Here is a 19,993-nt window from a genome sequence, read left to right as displayed (position 1 = left end):
TGGTCATGACGATTCCAACCCACAAGCGACGTCAATTTATCTAATAAGTCCCTGTGTTCGACGGAGTATGAACTTCTCAATTCAAGATTGAGTTTAGATCCTCTCCCTGATTGAGTATTTTTCGTCTCTTGTAAAACATAGATTACAAGGAAAACCACAAATAATTGGTGATGAATCACACCTTTATTATTATTATTATTATTATTATTGTTTTTTTCTTCCTTATGGACCTCTGGCTATTTGTGGTTATAATACTCCCACAAGATAAATTTACCAATTTGTGAGCTTTAAAAAGTATATTCATGTACCAATATAATACAGCACATAGATACGGAAACAATGGGCATCTCTGTTGAGTCACTTCAATTAAACTTAAAAATGGGATTACCAATAAAAAAAAGAAAAATCATGCAATGTTAGAAAAATTGATTCAATGCAAGTGAGCCTACGTATGAAATGCATTCCAGGAACCATTGAATAGGAATCTTAAATTATACGTCTGTAAACATAAATCAGCTTGAACCCAAAAGAAGAAAAAAAATCTTTCTCTCATGCCAATGTCAAAGCTCTCTGCTTTGTATTTAAATTATACATAACAGCTACTCCTTTGAGGAGTAGTCAAGGCGTGTGTAAGATGACTTGAGTGAACTGTCTGTTCTCAAAAAAAGAAAAGAAAATCTTAAGGTGAAGCTTGATTGACAATGACCAATACCTAACTTTCAATAAGAGATTAAAAACTCAAGCCAAACCTAACAAAAGTGGAGCCATAATTTAACATACAAAGGAGCCAAATGATAATAATAAAATTTGTATTATTTATATTTAAAATAAATTATTAGATAATAATTTAAAATATATATTAATACTTCTACAAAAATAAAATAAGTAAAAATTACAAAACACAATGAATTTTCTCTTTATTATCTTTATCAATAAAATTATTCGTATGAAAAAAGGGTTTCACTAAAAAAAAATTTTAAAAATTAAATAAGAAAGAGAAATTTTAAAAAATTGGTAGTTTCAGCAGCTGAAATCGGCAACTCATCTGGTATATGAGAAAACATCCTTTGCTATGCAAATTTCTTTACTGTGCACAACAGTGCACTTATATTACAAAATGATTTGCTGAAAAACAAAGTAAATACAAGACTATTGAGGAATTGTAAAATTTAAAATTAAACTTTTAATCTCAGCCAATCATTTGGTATAAAAATGCACTGCTGTGCACAGCAGATGATTTTTTCAACACCCTAAGATTTTGGGATTTTCCCACAATCTGGATGGCTTATCATCATCCATCCTATCACCTAGAATCAGATGGCTAACGTTGCCCATTTGGAAATGTTCGTTTTCATCAGACGGTAATCACAGGTTTTTTTTTTTGGAATGAGGTTCATCCAGGCCAGCTTACGCACACCACAACTACATCCTCAAGACGCTTTTTATATAATTAATATACGCTGAACTTCGCCCCTGGCCCCCAAGGGATTTGAACTGAGCCATCCTCGGGGGTTTAATCACAAGTTGTTGGTATACAGGTGTGTTGAGGAAGGTTAAGCCAAATTAAATGCAATGCCCATGTGGCGTGCATTAGCTGTGTTTTCATTTTTTTTTTAATACCCGTGTTCGTGTGTGCGTCCACATATTTCCTGCTGGCCTGAGGAGGTTAACGTCCAGAAAAAACGAGAGAGAGAGAGAGAGAGAAAAGGGCAGAGCAAAATTGTTAGATCAAATTTCCCAAGTTCTGAATCTTTCATCTCTCCGGAAATGACCGTCGAGTATATCTACGGAGCAATCTTCGCTGTTCTTCTAGGGCTCTATCTGTTCCGCAGCTCCCAAGGGAGGAAGAGGAGGGAGAAGGACAAAGCTTCGACTGAGATCCGTGTTAAGAACACATCTAATAGAGAATGCAGGTGGGACAATGGAGAAGATCCTGACGTGATTATCGTTGGCGCTGGCGTTGCTGGTGCCGCTCTCGCTCATACTCTTGGCACGGTAGTCTTCTTCTTCTTGTTTCTCTTTGTTTATGAAGGATTCCTTATGTATTTCTTCGAATGCTTCCATCATTACCGAATTGTCTTGAAAATGAGCTTATTATGACCGCGATGAATGAGTAGTATCGTTCAATTTTATGAGTGTTTTGGATTAGCGTTGAGGAGAATCGTGGTTGTAGTCGTTTTTCTTTTTGTTCCGCTGTCTCGATGATTCTGATTCTCTTTTCCAGGAGAGAATCCAGAGAGCTAGGCACTGAGATTGGCATGTAGATGTATCTGCATTCAGGTTTCTTTCGTAAATATGTTTGCAGATTATTGAAATCCCGACTTTGCATGTTCACGAGCATTCATAGAGTTTATGACAATTGGAGCACATACCAGATGTGTTTAGTGTATTACAGAATTTTAATAGCTGAGTAGTAGGAAAATTAATTTGGAGTTTGTGCTTGCCACATATGCCTTTTTGCGGTGCTCTAGTGTTAGTTGAGTTGCCTTCTATTCTTTATTATGCAATAGGTACCGTTGGGACCTGAGATGCTCGTGTCTTCTTCTTGTAGTTAGAATTTATGTTTTCATTGTTTGGAGGATAAAGAGATGATCTGTATTTTCAAAAAGTGACTTATCAGTGTTAGTTAGCTTTGCTTCTGTAGTAATTGTCTCCAACTTACCTGAATCTCCTTTTTGTGGTTTACTGTTGATTGCGTCACAGTCCCAAAATATTAACAGCTTCCTTACATGGAACACGTTGTGTATAGTCAATGTAAGGACGTATGTAATGACATTATTTCCGCTCATTTTGAAGCTCTTCTGTTTGTGTATATTTACATAATCCTCAGTTGAAGGTTTTGGTTGAGGATCTTTCTTTATTCTGTGGAGTTTTAACATGGCTAGCTTCTAATTTTTCCCCCTTCACCAGTTGCTCTGTTTAAAGCTTCTATTCTGTGTTATTTAAATCTATATTTTTTAAAATCTTTTTCAGGACTTTCTGTTGTTGAGATTTTCTAAATTCGAAATTTTCTTATTTGTTTAGGATTTCATATTTCAGGGAGTTAATAAAAGTTCCATTGTTGCTTTCTAAAAGAGGATCTCTCACAATATTAGGGAGTTCCCTATTTGGTTATGATTATCACAACTTTTAGATGCGGCAGAAAGGCACACTAGCTCATAGATTTTGATGCTTTGGAAAACTGGCTTTATGTGAGTATATGCACTGTGGTGAATTGTCACAGTCCTTGCTTTGAAGCAAGTGGCAACCAGAGGTGGTGAATCCTTGGTTTGGGATTGGTGCTGAAGCCTTTCCTGCAGGCCTTAGGTGGTCTAACTTATTGGTCAAATCTCTTTAGTTTCTCTATCTTTGTCACTGCTCAGCAGGTTTCCAAGCAATTTTCAATTCCTATTGTGGCCTTGTATTAGGTTATATCACTTATCAGAACTAGTTTGTTCCTCGTTAATCAATTAATATTGCTTTTTGAGTGCTCTTGTATTTTGTTATCTTCAAGTACTGTTTCAGGTCATACAATGGCTGTCCTTTTTCCTCTTCTAAACTTGAGTTTTCAATGTCAGACTTTCAAACCATCAGTTGTTGAAATTTTGGAGTTGTTCTTCCCTTCTCCATTTACTCTATTCAATCCTAGTTTGAGTTCCATCTGGCTGTTGGTTTAGGATTTATGCCTGTCCTCCCTACTGTATGTTTTCTGGCTTGTGATGGATTATGTACATTAAGAAGTGCTTAGGCCAGTGATCAACCCAAAGTAATTAAGCTATATTTTGTCAATTATTCTGCATAGACTCTACTGTGCTTGAGCTTTTTGAAGCTTCTGTATTTTCCCCCCCTTGAATTCTTATAAATTTCAGATAGTTTATCCAACACTTTCCTTCTTGCATTTACTTTACATATTGAAGACTGTAGTTCTTGATTGGATGACCTCTAACACAACTACATTGTGCTACTGAAGGATGGGCGTCGAGTGCATGTAATTGAAAGAGATTTGACAGAGCCCGACAGAATTGTTGGGGAACTATTACAACCAGGGGGGTACCTGAAATTGATTGAGCTTGGCCTCGAAGGTAGGCATGAATTTTGCGTGCTATATTCCCTTTGGTTAGGCATTTGTCGTGGATACTAATATGGATATTTTGGGCTGCAGATTGTGTAGAGAAGATTGATGCACAGAAAGTATTCGGGTATGCTCTTTATAATGATGGGAAGAATACTAGACTTGCATATCCGTTAGAAAAGTTCCATTCAGATATTGCAGGGAGGAGCTTTCACAATGGGCGTTTCATACAAAGGATGCGGGAGAAAGCTGCTTCTCTTCCCAAGTATCAGTCCTTTCCTATCATTGAAATTGCATTCACTGTTATTCAGTTTCTGTAGACTCATTGAAGGATTTTATAATATACAACAGTAAGAAATTAGATTGAATGTGGGTGGGAATTATATATCCCAATGCCTGGCCAGAGTCTAACCCTTGACCAGATGGTCTACATGGGAGAAGAAGGCCAGTGATGTACTCTGCAGTTCTTAGGAATCATATGAATAATATGTTATTTTTGTGTTTTACATTTGACTTTCTCTGTTTTGTAGAAATTCTCCTCTGTATGGGAATCTAAATAGTTTCTCAATCTGCTGAGTTTTTGAAGTGCTGTTTTGTATCTTCTTTCATTTAATAGTGTCATTGGACATAGGATAAAATATACTTGAATTTAGTTGTTGTCCAAGTTATGTTTTGAGTCTGAAATATTTGCAAATTCCTTGGCTGATGTTAATTTAAAGCTTGCTTCCACAATTGGGAGAACTGAACTGTTGCATCATGGTTCATGTGGATAGGACAATAAGATCACACAATTTTCGATGCTTTTAAACAAGGGGTGGCGGCCACGGTGTTCTTCTGAACTGTGCCTATCTTTGATTAGTGAAGGGTTATAGTACTTGGATCTACTGATTTGATTAGCATTTAATGTAAATGGATCCTTTGGTCACTTCACCAGCTTGACTGAATATATAAGTTATTGATGAACCTGGTGAACAGTGTATCCAATTCATCATTAATTCAGTAGATGTTCTATCTTCCATTATTTTTATTTTCTATCTTTGTGGTGTTGGTTGTCTGATCATTATATTTCCAATCTTCTGGTCAGTGTACGACTGGTTCAGGGAACCGTTACATCCCTACTTGAAGAGAATGGGACTGTTAAGGGGGTGGCATACAAGACCAAGACTGGTGAAGAACTAAAAGCGCATGCACCTCTAACAATTGTATGTGATGGTTGTTTCTCCAATTTGCGCCGCGCTCTTTGTGAACCTAAGGTGAATATTTTGAATCAGTCTTTTGAACTTATTTCTCTTATGCTCAATTGCTGATCGGCATTTACTTTGAAATGTAGAACTGTTGCAATTAATCCTTGGTCTATATTTCATTCTATTAGTCAATTTTTTGACTTGTTATTGCATAACCCCTTGCATTCAGGAGAAACTTACTTTTCATTCTCTTCCTGTTTTCAGGTAGAAGTGCCATCATATTTTGTTGGTTTGGTCTTAGAGAACTGTCAACTTCCATATCAAAATCATGGGCATGTTATCTTAGGAGATCCTTCTCCCGTCTTGTTTTATCCCATTAGTAGTTGGGAGGTTCGCTGCTTGGTTGATGTGCCTGGACAGAAGGTTCCTTCTATTGCTAATGGTGAAATGGCGAATTATTTGAAGACTGTGGTAGCTCCCCAGGTATCTATAGCTTGCAGTTTCCTGTTCTGTGATCTGTCTCTGTAGTTAAATATTATGATGCATGAAGTAAGTAGTTATTCATCTGTTGTTTCCCTTCTGTGACTCGGACCAGATTTTTTGTTTCGTACTTCTGCATAGCCACTGCTTTGAATAATATTATGTTTCAGGTGCCTTCCGAGCTGTATGATGCCTTCATAGCTGCGATTGATAAAGGAAGCATCAGGACGATGCCAAACAGAAGTATGCCAGCTGCACCTCTTCCAACACCTGGGGCTCTATTGATGGGGGATGCATTCAACATGCGCCATCCTTTAACTGGTGGAGGAATGACTGTGGCATTAGCTGACATTGTTGTGCTGAGGAATCTTCTTAAGCCTTTGCAAGATTTGAATAATGCACCTTTACTGTGCAAGTATCTTGAATCTTTTTATACCTTGCGTAAGGTGAGCTGTACTGATATAAATGCTCTTAGTGGTCTCATACGATTGGAAACTTCTAAAGCTTAATTTTTTGCTTGGTTTTGAAATGTTGGCAAATCAGTTCAGTTAACCAATGAAGACAGAAAATTCTGGTTGAAATATCTGCAAAAGGGTTTTAGTATATTTTATATAAAGATTTGAAAGCAAAGAGGCTAGACCTTGGTGCAATGGTAAGGCTGCTCTATTGCGACCAAGTCATTGTGTTTTGAGTTGGAAAACAGCCTTTCTGGGGAGCAGAGTTTTAAGGTTGCATATGTTATGACCCTCCCCAGACCCTGCAAAGGTTGAAACCTCATGCACTGGGTGCACCATAAAAAATATAAAATACCAGTATTTAGGATGATGAAACATTTATTGTCAAGTAGAAAATAGGTTCAAGAGAAAAAACATTTCATCATTTTAGGACAATAACTATTCATTCTTGGATGATGTATGATGTGGCTTCTAATGCTACTTAGAGGTGAGTGGGTGAATATTCACAATCATGTTAGATGTCATGCTTAATGGTAGGTATTGTAGGTATGAGGGTTTCTTTACTCGAATGGTCTAATCCCGATGTTCCTTTTTAATTTCAAGCCTTGATAAAACTGTCTGAGAGTCTTGTCCTGCCACATATTACTTGACAAACCGCATGAGGTTTCTCCCAATAAAAGGGCAATTTATTTGGTGTTGCTTGGATCCTATGTCAGTGGTGCTCTTGGTGGGATGTGTGGTTGTGCCTGATACTTGCAGATGAATTGGTGGACAAATTGACAATTCTGTTAAATATTGGTTGAGTGCCCCCCCCCCCCCCCCCCACCCCAACCTCAAAAAAAGAAAATAAAAAATCTACTTAGTAACTGACCAATTGTCACATTTTCCTGCCACATGCTTGGCCTTTTTCACTCAAGAGACTGATGAAGATTGAGAGAAATATATAGTCTTCAGTTGTCATAAGTTGTTTTATGTCATACTCCTTTATTGTATTCTGATATGCTGTTCTTTACTGCCCTTTAAAATGATCTAATCTCTTAAAGAATTCGTCCATTTCAGACATGTCCATCTTGTTGTTTCTAAACTCATGGACTCTGTATGTATCATTGTTTTGTTTGCAGCCTGTGGCATCCACGATAAATACATTAGCAGGGGCTCTTTACCAGGTGTTTTGTGCTTCATCTGATCAAGCAAGGAATGAAATGCGTCGAGCATGTTTCGATTATTTAAGCCTTGGAGGTGTTTGCTCGACAGGACCGATTGCTCTACTTTCTGGTCTAAACCCTCGCCCATTGAGCTTGGTTCTTCATTTCTTTGCTGTTGCAATATATGGTGTTGGCCGCTTATTACTTCCATTTCCTTCACTCAAACGTATGTGGATTGGAGCTAGATTGATTTCGGTGAGTTCCTGCTTTCTGTTGCAACTTCTAGTGAATTTATACCTTCTTTCATGTTGCATGTGTGGCTTCATTAATTTTGAGAAAACAGCCCTGTTGTGTTTAATACTGAAATCTTAGAAGAATGCGGTTATCAGTTCACAGCTATTAGTATTGCAGACTTGCTTTCACGTTTTACACTATTTGGAGTTCACATCTGTGTCGACCAAATAAAACTTCTGAGTCCTGCTTTAGTTTTTGCATGGGTGTGGGAATCTTTTCTCGTGAAAAGTGGCTTCCAAAGAAGCCTGTTTTTTCATTAGGACTTCTGGAGCCAAATATAACATCCATCTTTGAGATGGAAAAAGATATTTGGTCGTATGATGCATAATTTATTGTAGGCTAGTGTTAGGATATATTTGATGAGTATAGAGGACTTAGCTGATGCCCATGGTTTATATACATGATTACCCTTTTTAACTATGGATGATTCATTTGGAAAACACTTTTCTTTGATTAACAATTATTTTTCTGTCGTTCTTGAATCCGCACTTGACTTTTGATTCAGTGACCATTATCTACTAGTTTCTCAAATCCTTTTTTTTTTTTCTGCATTATATTAGTTATGGAATTATGATTACCAGAAAGATTGGTGGCATCATGCATTGATGCACCATTCAGGAGCTGTGTTTTCTCCTGAAGGGGTGGGGCTTGGGAATTGTTTTTGGTTTGTGCTTTTAGTAAGACAGAAAATCTAAGCAGAACACTATCAAAAAAAACAGAAAAAGAAATCCTAATGTCCCTTTAATCACTCCAGCATTTTCATACACTTTTTTCCCCCAAAAATTAGTTGTCAATTTCCACTATTCAAATAATTTTATATCTCTATGTACTTGAAGAACAGTTACTTTATCCTTAATATTATTGGTGTTTCTGTGTACTGTGGATAACGATGAGTTTGTTGTTGCATTGGGTGACTCTGTGGCAGGGAGCATCGGGTATCATTTTTCCTATCATAAAAGCTGAAGGTGTAAGGCAGATGTTTTTCCCAGCAACTGTTCCTGCATATTACCGAGCTCCTCCTCTTGTGAAGTGAATGTAAAAAGAAAACAGTGTCAAGCAATTAAAGTGGTACGTATGAGCCTCTTCATCGAGAATGGTGAAACCTAGTTTGTATCAGTTACTAATCCACATTCCAAATGAAGGAAAAAGCCTGTGCTTCCCCTCAAGTTTTCTGTACAAAACATCCCCACTATTGATTTCATCCATTGATCAATTGTAGCAATTATCCACTATTTTACCGCATTTCGCCAGTTGACTGAATGTAAAATAAAATGGACAACCATGGAATTTGTTGAATCAATAGACGTACTTAATTTTCTATTCTTTATGGTCTCTGTTTCTAAGAAATTTCTCTGGTATGTCGGGGTTTCACCAAATGTGCCTTTTGGTGCAAAGATAAAAAGGCCAGTGAGAATCTTCAGGTGTTGGAAGAAGGCCTTGTAACATAGCACAGTTGGACCACACCTCATACTCATTTGAAATTTTAAACCAAGAAAAAGTAAACTGGTTTATTCGACCAATTTTCAATTCGACTGAAAAAACCCTCTCGTCTATACTCTTTCTCCTCGCTGTCATAGCTGGCGTTGCTTCTCTCCTACCCCACCCAAGCCACCCTCTTTGCTTCTCCCATCAACCCGTTCCTTTCCTTCTTACCTGGTTCTGCTCTCTGTGGTCCAGATACTCTTGTAAGGGTTTTGATTGCCTTACCGCTTCAATCACAAATTGGTTTTTGAAATGAAAAGTGAATCATGAAACCACGAATTCCAGATGTAACCCGTACAAGGTAAATAGAGAACTTCTAAAAGTCCAAATAGAAGACCTGACTGCTAATTTATAATTGTTCTTCCTTTATATACTTGTGAATCGATCCAATCCAACTCCCACAAGCAGGAATTAAGAAGAAGAGAGAAGAGAAGACCAAGAAGCAGAGGTATGTTATGTATGAAGTTTAAAGCTAGAATTCCCCACTTAAATACAGAATATTTGATGATGAGAAACAGATACAAGCATAAAAATCACATCCAAAGCATAAAAATCACATCCAGAGCACTTACATCTCTGAGCAAAGGCCGACGACGAAAAGAAGAGGAGGGTGTAGATGAGGTTTTTCAGTTGTGGTTGAGGGTTAGTCCGATGAACCGGTTTACTCAAGATCAACGGTTAAAATATATTTGTCTCCACGTGGTGCTCATCGGGTAGCAGCCACTGAATGGCCGCTAGTTCGAGCACTGCAGACGATTTTAATCCGACCCGGACCCTAGGTTTCAATGATTTTGTTCAAATATTTCAATTCTCAGAAGTTAATTTGGAGATCGTTTCATGACAAATTAAACGGAAACAAGTCGTTATCTTCGGCAACTCAATCTAATATTAGCCTATCTCTAGTTTGTCTTTCCAAATATACTGATTCCCTCTGCATCTTTCCAGGGTTTCAACTTTCAACCTACTCATGATCAATATTCTGGCAGAACCAAAATTTGAAATCAGCTAAAAAAGCAATTCAGTTTTCCACTCTAAGTTAAGTAATCTGGCGTCTCATGGCTAGTTGCAACCTCAGCCAAGAGAAATGGGGACTTGCTGCTACTGTATCTACTCTGATGTGCCAAATACACTCTTGTTGGAAGCCGACCTCCCTTCACGGAATTTCAGTACAGCATCAAACAGAATTCACAAGAGCATGGAAAAAGATACAGGAGCATCTCACAATAACTTAATGTGATTTGTGATACTACAGGAGTTCCGTTTTAAGGAAAATGGGAAGACTCACACTTCCAAAATTTGATTCAAATATGGGGAGAGCAGAAATCTGCTACCATCTCCCAGAGTCTATCCAGCGGATCATCAGAGTGTTGGTACAGTTTCAGAAAGAGCATCATGCATGCCTTTTAGATGAGAGTTTCATTCCAGCATTCCAAAGTTAGTAACTTTATGCTGTCAAAACGCATGCTGAAGTTGATGCGTAAACCACTGGTATAAACTTTGCCTTGGCCTCAAAACTAACTAGGTATAGACATTTGCTACCCAGGGTACAGGCCCATGATCAGGATTTTTGGGGAAGAGATGAGGAAAGAAAATCCTCACCCCAAAGATGTAAGAAGAAAAAGGAAAAAAGAAAAGATGAGTTGATTGAAGGGACCTGAAGCTAAAGCAAAGAAGAGAGCTGTAGTTGGCATCATTGAGCTTTTGGCATGAAGGTTAACATAATTGAAAACACATAAAGATGATAGAATGCTTGCATCTTATCTTGGCAAGGTAAACCTTTTTCAATAGTAGTAGTAGTAGACATATGTTATTGGAAATTACAAAGTGTATAAGCAATTGGCTGGCGTATGGGTATAACAGGAAGAATAAAAAAGCCCCTCTATACATGTTTTAACCACATTCACCCCTCAGGTTCCAAATCACCAAGAAATATGCAAAGTCTGATTTGGAAAATAGAGGAATCTCTTCTTATGAAAACATGGAATCTCTACTACCCCTTGCCTGTCAGAGCCTCTCATTCTTTCTTTCTGATTTGATGGTTTCATAAGACATAAGCACCTCCTTGAACTTTGCTTCAGCAGCCTCTGGCAATGGTACATCACAAGCACTCACCAATCAATACAAAATAGAAACTACTGCAGCAGCAACAGAAACCACCCTATACCACAACACATAATTTGTACTAATGGCAAATAATGCTAACCTTTATTATCCAGGTTTTGATCTGGATGGTACTGCATTGCCTTCTCTCTGAAAGCGCTCTGCAAAATCAAATTATCAGGATGATGATGATGAAAAAGTTTTGGCCAGGACTAACTGAATGAAGCAAAAATAACATTTAAATAGGCTGTTCATGAAAGTATTACATCAGTTGACTCTTGTAGCACAGCTCAGCGTCTGGACTACACCCAACACTCCCCCTTCCCCATCCTCGAAGAAAAAAAACTTTTTGAGTTATTTGGATTTATGAGTTGCGGTACTTTTAGGCCTTAAGCTCTCATCAACATTACAATCCCATATACTAGATCCACTCTAGTGATGTATCCCCATCACTCTACAGAAAAAAGCATCACTGGTTCCTGTCACAGGAATACTGTGTCCCTCTCAAGTGTTATAGGCATCAATAAGTGCTTTCTTCTTTTAAATATGATGGCACCAGAGATGCTCTATTGGGTTGCCACTTGCCATTCTATGACTTGTAATGAAGCAGTTGTCCAACCAATTTACCAAGCAAAACATACCTTAGGTAAAAGCAGGGTGGCAAAATCAAATGACAAGAAACAAAGTAGGTGGATCTAATCACATCAACATTGTGAATTGCTACAAGTTTAATGCAGGCCAGGGAATGGTCTGTCATGGTGGGCTTTCACAGGGAGGTGGGGAATCAGAAGAATAGGAAGAGGAGGAAGAGAGAAATCACACAAGAGCAGGAGGAAGAGGGAAGAGAGTGCTCATACTCAGCCACCAGCCAATCTGTATTTACAGAAGGGGATTACATCATATATATAGAAAATTATAGAACTTCTAATTTAAGACTTAACTCCCTAAGTAAGTGAACAAGTCAAACTAGGAAACTAAAGTAATTAGAAACTAAATACCCTAAGACTCCAATTCTAAAGTAAATAAAATAAACAAAGACATTATTTCCCCAAATAATATATTTTCTAAAATCCTACTTGACCCATTGACTCCAACTGAACCTGATTCATGTTGGTCTGCAAACCCAGTTAGGTTAGGGTCAGCTGAAGGCTGTCTTTCTACATCAGAGTTTTCTTGATGAAATCTTCAGGTATTTTGGTATTCACACGCTTTTACTTTATTGGAGGTTCAACAAATGTCTCTTCTTATAACTGGAAATATACAGCTAGAAGTTATGAATGTGAATATTCGACAGTAGATCTCCCTGAAAGTCTGTTGTGCTTTGGTATGCAGGACTTTTGGTCAGTGATGGAACCAGACTCAATGAATACCCCAAACTTAAAATAGTAAAGAAATATCCAGGAAAACATTAGCTTGCAAAAGCCAAGATCATGGGGTAAATAGCCATATCCTATCCAACCCTTACTTCCAAATCGTTCTATTATATTCTTTGGCTTTATCTAATATTATACATCTGTATTTGGCAACTTTAGCAAACAGAGAAAGGGGAAATGCAGAAGCAAAAAATAAATTGCTAAACTTGATGCAACAAATCAAGATTATGATGCCTTATGACCTAAATTGGAAGGTAATTACACAACACAAAACACACAACAGCAAGAACAAATTCTAAACATAAAATGTACTTATATTACCTTAATCTCTTGGTCTGTGTATGGTTTCGTTCTCCACCTATTATGACGACAAATTCAAAGAAGGGATGAGGAAGAAAGAAGACAATCTTCAAATAATTTAAGAGAAAAATATTTTTGACGAAAAAGGTAAACACATACAATAGAAAATAACATTTGATAACTACATATCCTTTCAGATGCATTAGATAATAAATATTGAACTGAACAAAAAATGTACGGATGAGACTTGTATCCAAGATAGGAGCAAATCAATAGGCATTTTAAAAGAGCAACTACATACAGCAGCAAAAGTACTGGATATATCAAACCAACTTCAATTTAGTATACACAAATACATCCACTAAAAGCCTTTTTTTCCTTTCTCAAAACTAGGGTTTATTTCAAGGTTTGCTCAAAAAAACAAAAACAAGAGAGTTCATCTCAAGGATTGAAAATTTAAGGAACCAATGCTACAATACTTAAAATACAGGATTTCAATCTCCATCTCTCCAAGTGATGCAGAAAAGTACCTAGAGGGCTTATTTTATTAGAAATAAGCCTTGGGTGGGGTTATGTATGGGTTGAGATTTTGATTTCATGTGTTCCCATTGTAATGGACCACTTAATGGGGCCTAAAATATGGGTTGAAGGCAGGCAGACAGGCTTATCAGTTAGCTGTTTAAGATTTCTTATTAGTATTATGATTCTTTTTTCAACTATGTTTTGCAACTAGCTTTGAAGGCCTTCTGGAGGTAATGCTGTCAAAGTCAATTTAATTGACCTTGCCATTGAGCTTGCATGTGCATGGTAAACATTTTCCATATAGATCATCTTTCATTTCTGCCAAGTTAATGTGGGCTCCACCTTGTTCTCGAGGACTCCTTTTGGTAGTTCTCCACCATTCACAAGCCAGTCCCACTAGCTTATTGCCAGCCATTTTCATCTTCCTGAACTCAGTCAAGGCATACCAGTCAAAATAATCGTTGATGCCACCAAACAATCATAAAATACATGTGGACCATGTCTGCCATCATATTTCCTCAACTCAAACCATGATTCTTGGTGTGTTGTCAAAGCACCAAAAGAAAAAGAAAAAAAGGTCTCACATGCTCTTTGAATGCAGGTTGAACCAAAGGAGCTCTAGGATGTTTCTACCTTCTCCATGCCTTTGGTTGGAGTGATTTAAGTAGAGACTGTACCTCACATCTGTCTTCAACTTCAGGCGATAGATAATTGTCCAGTGCAGATTATCTGGTGACCTTCAATGTATTGTAACCTAACACTGATAGCCTCCTGTTTGGCCATTGTTTTTATGTAACTATTGTTCAGCAGAGAACCACAGAAACATCTCAATCATTGCAGGTATAGTGCCAGGGGGTGCTGTCAGCCTCAGTGAAGCATCGTCTGCCATGCTCTGATACAAAATAGAGCCAGGTGGTGCTGGCAGTTTTGGCAAAGCATCATCTGATACAACTTAATGTAATATTAAATTCAGCTACTCCTAACAGTAGCCAAACAAGATCTCTAATCAAAGGTAGGTTCAAAAGGAGGAATTGGGATACAAGAGTAGAGGTGCTATTGTCAATTTAATGTGGAATAATAAACCTTTTTACTGTTTTTTATTCATAATAATTGTACACCTAACAATAGGTTAGCGAGTACTTTAACCAAAATAACTACTTAAATATCTGATCACTGGATCAGATATTTGGACAAGAAACAGATTCAGATAAGCAGAAATGGATAGAAAAAGTCAGACATTTAACAGGATATCCGTTCAAGCAATTGAGCTGGATATCACAAATGCATAGACCCACTCCATATTTGATCGCTTTATGGATGCAACCTGTTTTTAGGAGGACAAAGTATCATAGGAAATCAACAATGGAGGACCAGAAGGATTCCACAGCATAATTGAGGCCAGATCATGCTTTGAGATTTCCATTATGCAGATCTTTATCCTAATGGCAATGAAAAGTCAGACAATTAACCCTTAGCATGGTCAATGAACAGGATGCAAAAACTATAGAGCCAGCGAACAAGACCAGGTCAAAATTAATGGTAGCACCGAAGGCATTGCCTCTTCTAAGTCCCAAGAGGAGTTCTTCCGCAACACACTCTAAATACTCCACTAGCTTTTTACTCTTACTTTCAAGCCAAAAAGCTAATTTTAATTTTCAGTAAGAAGTTCAATTGTCTTCTGCATGTCTTGGTACATCTCAACCACAGATACTGATTCAAAATGGCTAGTCTGGAAACTTGATGCTCAAACAGTGATTATTAACTATTACCTGTCAAGGCCCAAAACCGAGTAATGATGTGATAATGAATAATTTCCACTCCCATGGGGGTAAGCGCTGGAATTAGCCCTTTGCTCATTGTAGGATCTCTCAGTTGTCCAATACCAATCATCTCCCTGAAAATTTTGATGATATGCTTCGGGGCCATATTGACTCCAGCGCTCATAGCTCCTCTTATATCTATTTCGCTCCCTGTTAAATGCTCTTTGCATACGCCTTATCCTTTCCTACATAATGCAAAATTCAATCAATCAACCAATGAAGTCAAGTTCAAATATAAAATCATGAAAAAAGAAATCCAGACGACTTCTGTTGCCACTTAGCACAAGTTGGGGTCTGTAATAACAAAGAGATACAAAAGAGAGAGATAGAAGCCAAGACAGACCAAGAAAGTCTTTTGCATAATATCCGGAATCTAGTTAGATATAGTATGCACACTGCTTCAGAAAGGGTGTTAGGAAATACTCCTACTTAAAAGAATAGGTGAAGCAGTCAAGGTGTTAATAATAAGGTAATGTTATTTTGTGCTTAAATAAGAAAGAAGATGTAGCATGCACGCTGCTAAGCATGATTCTTTTGTGGTTTTGACAAGGATCTAGATAAGAATATTAAAGTACAACAGAATTCCTATTAACTATATCCATACAAACAACAACTCACATTTAAATAAGTCAATAGGAACATACAAAGATTCAGTGAAGTCTTTATCACTAAAGAAAACATACAAAGCAAAAAGAAAAGGATTGAACCTCGGTCTCACCACTCTCTCCATTTCTTCTTCATAGTGATCTCGTAATCTACGTTTATATTGTCTCCATGCTTCCTCTTTGAATCCTGAATGAAATGAACCACCAGTTGTACCCTTTGAAGACCTGGAAAACTTTATTGATCCACAAAAAAAAAAAAAAATTATCAATAACTTCAGAGTGAAGATACAGGCACTGTCTTTTCAGGTATTAGCCTCCATAAATTGTCAGTGCTTTATGAAAAATAGATAGCACTATAGCAGTTGCATTTCAACGCAGTGTAACAAAAGAATTCCGTAATGAGAATTGTGGATTTGAAGAATCACCAATTAGAGAGACAAGACACTTGTTGTACTATTTCTGATGAATATGCGAAGACAAAAATGAACCAGAAATATGTTCCTAAATTCTAAAACACAAATGGACAAGGAAGAGTTCATGCTTGTGTCGTTGTAATTATTGAGACAGAGAATACTACGAATTTTTTTGGACCTCATAGACTTATTTTCAAGTGTCGGAAATGATGCAAGTTCACAACTACTTTAACCATATAACAAGAAGTACTTTTAGCATTTAGTGTCCAAGTACCAACACTGAAAGTGTTTCAACTAACTTATAGTTAGCTTGTGGATGAAAAGTAAGTCTATCCCATTGATGCTGGCTCTAAAATTTCAGTAACAGTTTCAAACAAGATCAGTAGTTTTCACACTTAATTATTTATGTTCTTTCTTACTAAGTCTCTTCTATAAGTAAATTTTCAATATCTAAATGACTAATTTCATTGTTCATAAAAGTAAGAAAGATAAATAAAGAAAAATCAAGTCCTAGACAAGGAAAACAATAAAATTCCAAGGGCCAAAGTGAGCAAAAATAAATTTTATTCTTTCATAAATTAAATTCATATGACGAATTGCAACCATTTAATTTCAGTGAGGTATTATGTTAACTAATTATTAGACATCAGAGTGGACATCAAAGATGCCCCAGATGAAATTATCTTGAACTGGGAATCTTTGGGCTACCCATTCTGCCAAAAGGTGTCCCCACTTTTCACCCCAGAGAAATTGCTTAAATATCTGAGATTCTCAAGGATTAGATACAGTTATGGCAGGTTTATCAGGCGAATATTATGGACAAGGCTATACCAATTCTGTCCTGCTACTATCAAAATAATAAGATGCAACTCCTGGTTTGTTATGGCGTTGCAGTAAATGTAGTCTCAAGTGTCAAGTGCAGGATAGAAGCAGAAAGACCTCTACTGAGCTCCTTGGAGCAAAATGTGACACTCAATTCAGCGTAAAATCAACTAAAGTCAAGCAAGAAGCTTCTTCCTCATTGCCCTCTCTTCCTCAACCATTGTTGCAGTTTTAGATAAGTTGCCACTGTTTGTTAGTTCTTGTAGTAGTTGATCTTGTCCTGTTTATCCTTTTCACATCAACAGATTCACAACTAGATCCTACAAGTGACAATTATATCCCCTTTAGTCTGTGCTTGCATCCATTGTAATATATGAGAGATAGAAGGTACAGTTATAGAGCCTACTAGAAACCAGCAATTCTGAAACTAATCCCAAGGGATCACCCAACACTGCTTAAGTTTCTTCATTTTTTTCACATTTCTTTCCTTTTCCCCCCTTCTTTTTGTGTGTGGCTGTTATAAGGATTTAATTTATTATTTCACGAAGCAAAATTAGGTATTATCAACTTCTTCAATCTTCTATTCCTTATGTTTTCCTACATAATTAAAAAAAAAAAAAAAAAAAAAGAAGTTAGGAATAACCTTTCTAAAAGTGTAATTTTTTTCCCTAGCTTTTCTTCCACTAAAGCAGCTAAAAAATCACATTCCCTTTATACTTTCTTCCACCAAAGCAACCAAACAATCACATCTCTAGCTTTTCTTTTCCCACCTCATGAGGGAAAGCAAATAAACCCTGGATATAGGTCACTAGTTGGCAAGAAGGTAACAAAGGAGAGTGACAACACCAATGCCATATAATAAACAGTGAGATCAGCAGTAAAGCAACCATAAATCATATTCAGATTAGTCATCCAATGTTGAGACCTGCTCAGCAGCAGAGGTACAGAACTACATAACAAATACGGTACATAAGAATGAAAAATACTGACAAATGGAAAATACATCCATATATGGTCATATATAAACAAAAAATAAAAAAATCTGGTAAAGCCCTTATTCTAGCTCACTCATTTACTAGTAGAATTAATAGATTATAGCCTTCAATGGAAAGACATTCCAACAGGCAAATTAAACCTGAGTCATATTTTAAGTGGGCCACCGCAGTTGAATACCACCCATCTAACACTTTTCAACTAACACTGCAGCAGCCTCTACAATCCAAGTAGGGTCAAATATATGCACCAAACTGTATCGAAGATGGTTATGAATGAAAAGAAACCAACAAGCATCAAATAGAGCAACACAGTATGCATACCTCAGTGTAGAACCACTCAGACGTCCTCCGCAGTTGTCCAACCTTCCAAGCCATTAAACCCATCAGAAATGGTTCTTCCAATAGTTGGCACAAATATGGAGAATACTATGATTGCTCTGTTCGTTTAATAAAAGAATGTGAAACTGTTGACAATAGGTGTAATTTCTCACAAATGCAAAACTCCAAAGCTAGAATTTATCTCGAAAATTCATTTTTGCACTGTTTATAATGTCCTCAGCAGACAAAAAGGGGTGGGGGTGGGGGGAATGGGACATGCCCATCAGAATGACATTGACCTGAATTCTAGGATTCACCAGTCAGAAGGCAGTACATGACTTGATTGCTGCCAGAAGCACAACTGAATTTCAAGAAATATGGTCTAGATAAAATTAAACAGCAATACACGCAACTGACTAGCATACATGCCATGAGGGGAAGAAAAAAAGCAACCCATATGCCTACAAGGTCAAAATTTTCCAAGGCTACTGTAGACAGGAGCCAACAGCCGCAGCAGGGAAATTGGTGGAAGACTGTACTTAAGTAAATACGCTTAGAACAAGTTTAATGCCCTCTTATTACAAACCCAGAACAGAAAAAACTGCAAAAAGAGAAACCAATACACAATTTAAGAATTGTAACTGTGATAAATGCTTCCTCTATGATTTCCCCGCCAAATTCGCCGCCCCAACTAAATGAAAGACCAATATCTTAGACCGATTAGTCAGAAGAGAAAGAGGAAGCCTTTCGATAGTATATGATATAAAAGGAGAAAGACCCACTGGGTGACCTAGGAACTCTCGCCACAATCATACTGTCAATTTCATTTTTAAGTTTCAGAATTTCAGTTTAGGAATTGATCAATTAATAATAACCATTAGAAATCACGAATGATGGAACACCCCCTGTTAATTAGCAATGCTTAATAGAACCCAAATTCCGAAATTCTGCGTCAGATAAAAGAAATAACAAGAGAACAAAGACGGGGAGAGCTTACAGCGAATGTGGTGACGGCGGCGCCAATGAAGCCAAACAAGAAAATTCCCCACAATTTCAATACATCCCCTTCCCTTTCTACGTATGGTCGGTTTTGCGGCCATGAACGGCTGGTCTTGGTATTCTCCTCTTTTCTCTTGTCGTCCTCTGAAATCATTGTGCAGTAATTGACCACACCCTCCACCCTTTGAACCACTTCTACAATGAACTCCTATATTTTGGAATACAGAATCTGCAAACCATGCTTGCAAGCATGTCCTCCTCTCTTGCTGACCTTCCCACCGAACAGAAAACAGGAAGAACTTCGAAAACCGAGAGCAGAAGAATTTGGGAGTTCGCGCAGAAGTGAAGTTGCAAATTGCAACTCGCTACCAAGGAAAATGAAAATCCAAAAATTATTTAAAAGAGGAATATTAACTGATCATAAAAGAGTCAAGAAGATAATACGTCTCACCAGAATTAACAGGACTTCCAAGTTTTAACTTTTACGTTTACAAGCATCATGGACACTGACGAGCGACGACCTCTTATCGTGGACCGAGACTTGAATGCCACGCATTAAATGTGCGGCTGGTCTTGGTATCTCGACCGATAGTAGTATAGGAATTGGGATCAACTCCCGTCAGAGAGGGTCTCGA

The 19,993-nt window shown here is 37.4% G+C and overlaps 2 protein-coding genes across 3 annotated transcripts; one reads left to right on the top strand and one right to left on the bottom strand.

Annotated features, from left to right (window-relative positions):
- The first annotated feature begins 1,752 nt into the window (after positions 1-1,752).
- LOC149015198 (squalene monooxygenase SE1-like) lies at positions 1,753-8,929 on the top strand. Its single transcript, XM_089154602.1, has 8 exons — positions 1,753-1,995; positions 3,950-4,061; positions 4,142-4,316; positions 5,136-5,304; positions 5,500-5,718; positions 5,886-6,161; positions 7,292-7,570; positions 8,535-8,929. Exons 1-8 carry the CDS (start codon positions 1,768-1,770, stop codon positions 8,640-8,642), a joined length of 1,566 nt encoding a protein of 521 aa, XP_089010728.1. The 5' UTR covers positions 1,753-1,767; the 3' UTR covers positions 8,643-8,929.
- Positions 8,930-10,753: 1,824 nt separating this feature from the next.
- LOC149015197 (uncharacterized) lies at positions 10,754-19,904 on the bottom strand. 2 transcript variants are annotated; one of them, XM_089154603.1, is made up of 8 exons: positions 19,810-19,904; positions 19,357-19,723; positions 18,363-18,404; positions 15,925-16,044; positions 15,156-15,391; positions 12,886-12,922; positions 11,295-11,352; positions 10,754-11,175 (listed from the first exon to the last, which is right to left on the bottom strand). In XM_089154603.1, the coding sequence occupies exons 2-8, from the start codon at positions 19,510-19,512 to the stop codon at positions 11,096-11,098; spliced, it is 729 nt and encodes a 242-aa protein (XP_089010729.1). In that variant the 5' UTR covers positions 19,513-19,723; positions 19,810-19,904; the 3' UTR covers positions 10,754-11,095. The 2 variants fall into 2 exon arrangements, with proteins under 2 accessions (XP_089010729.1, XP_089010730.1); XM_089154604.1 differs by lacking the exon at positions 19,810-19,904 and having other exon boundaries at positions 19,357-19,799.
- Between the last annotated feature and the right edge of the window lie 89 nt (positions 19,905-19,993).

Source organism: Hakea prostrata, chromosome 5 (assembly GCF_041222555.1).
Source record: "Hakea prostrata isolate BN-2017 chromosome 5, UWA_Hpros_2, whole genome shotgun sequence".
Lineage (NCBI taxonomy): Eukaryota > Viridiplantae > Streptophyta > Magnoliopsida > Proteales > Proteaceae > Hakea > Hakea prostrata.
Note: the sequence above shows the minus strand (reverse complement) of the source record. Positions and strands in the feature narration are given on the sequence as shown.

Excerpts from the sequence above, each read along its gene's own strand:
- LOC149015198 (XM_089154602.1), top strand. The coding sequence starts at position 1,768 with ATGACCGTCGAGTATATCTACGGAGCAATCTTCGCTGTTCTTCTAGGG. Across the intron at positions 1,996-3,949 it reads TCGCTCATACTCTTGGCACG|GATGGGCGTCGAGTGCATGT; the intron begins GTAGTCTTCTTC and ends GTGCTACTGAAG. Across the intron at positions 4,062-4,141 it reads GATTGAGCTTGGCCTCGAAG|ATTGTGTAGAGAAGATTGAT; the intron begins GTAGGCATGAAT and ends TTTGGGCTGCAG.
- LOC149015197 (XM_089154603.1), bottom strand. The coding sequence starts at position 19,512 with ATGATTTCAGAGGACGACAAGAGAAAAGAGGAGAATACCAAGACCAGC. Across the intron at positions 15,392-15,924 it reads AAGAAGAAATGGAGAGAGTG|GAAAGGATAAGGCGTATGCA; the intron begins GTGAGACCGAGG and ends TGCATTATGTAG. Across the intron at positions 11,353-12,885 it reads ACACAGACCAAGAGATTAAG|AGCGCTTTCAGAGAGAAGGC; the intron begins GTAATATAAGTA and ends TTGATTTTGCAG.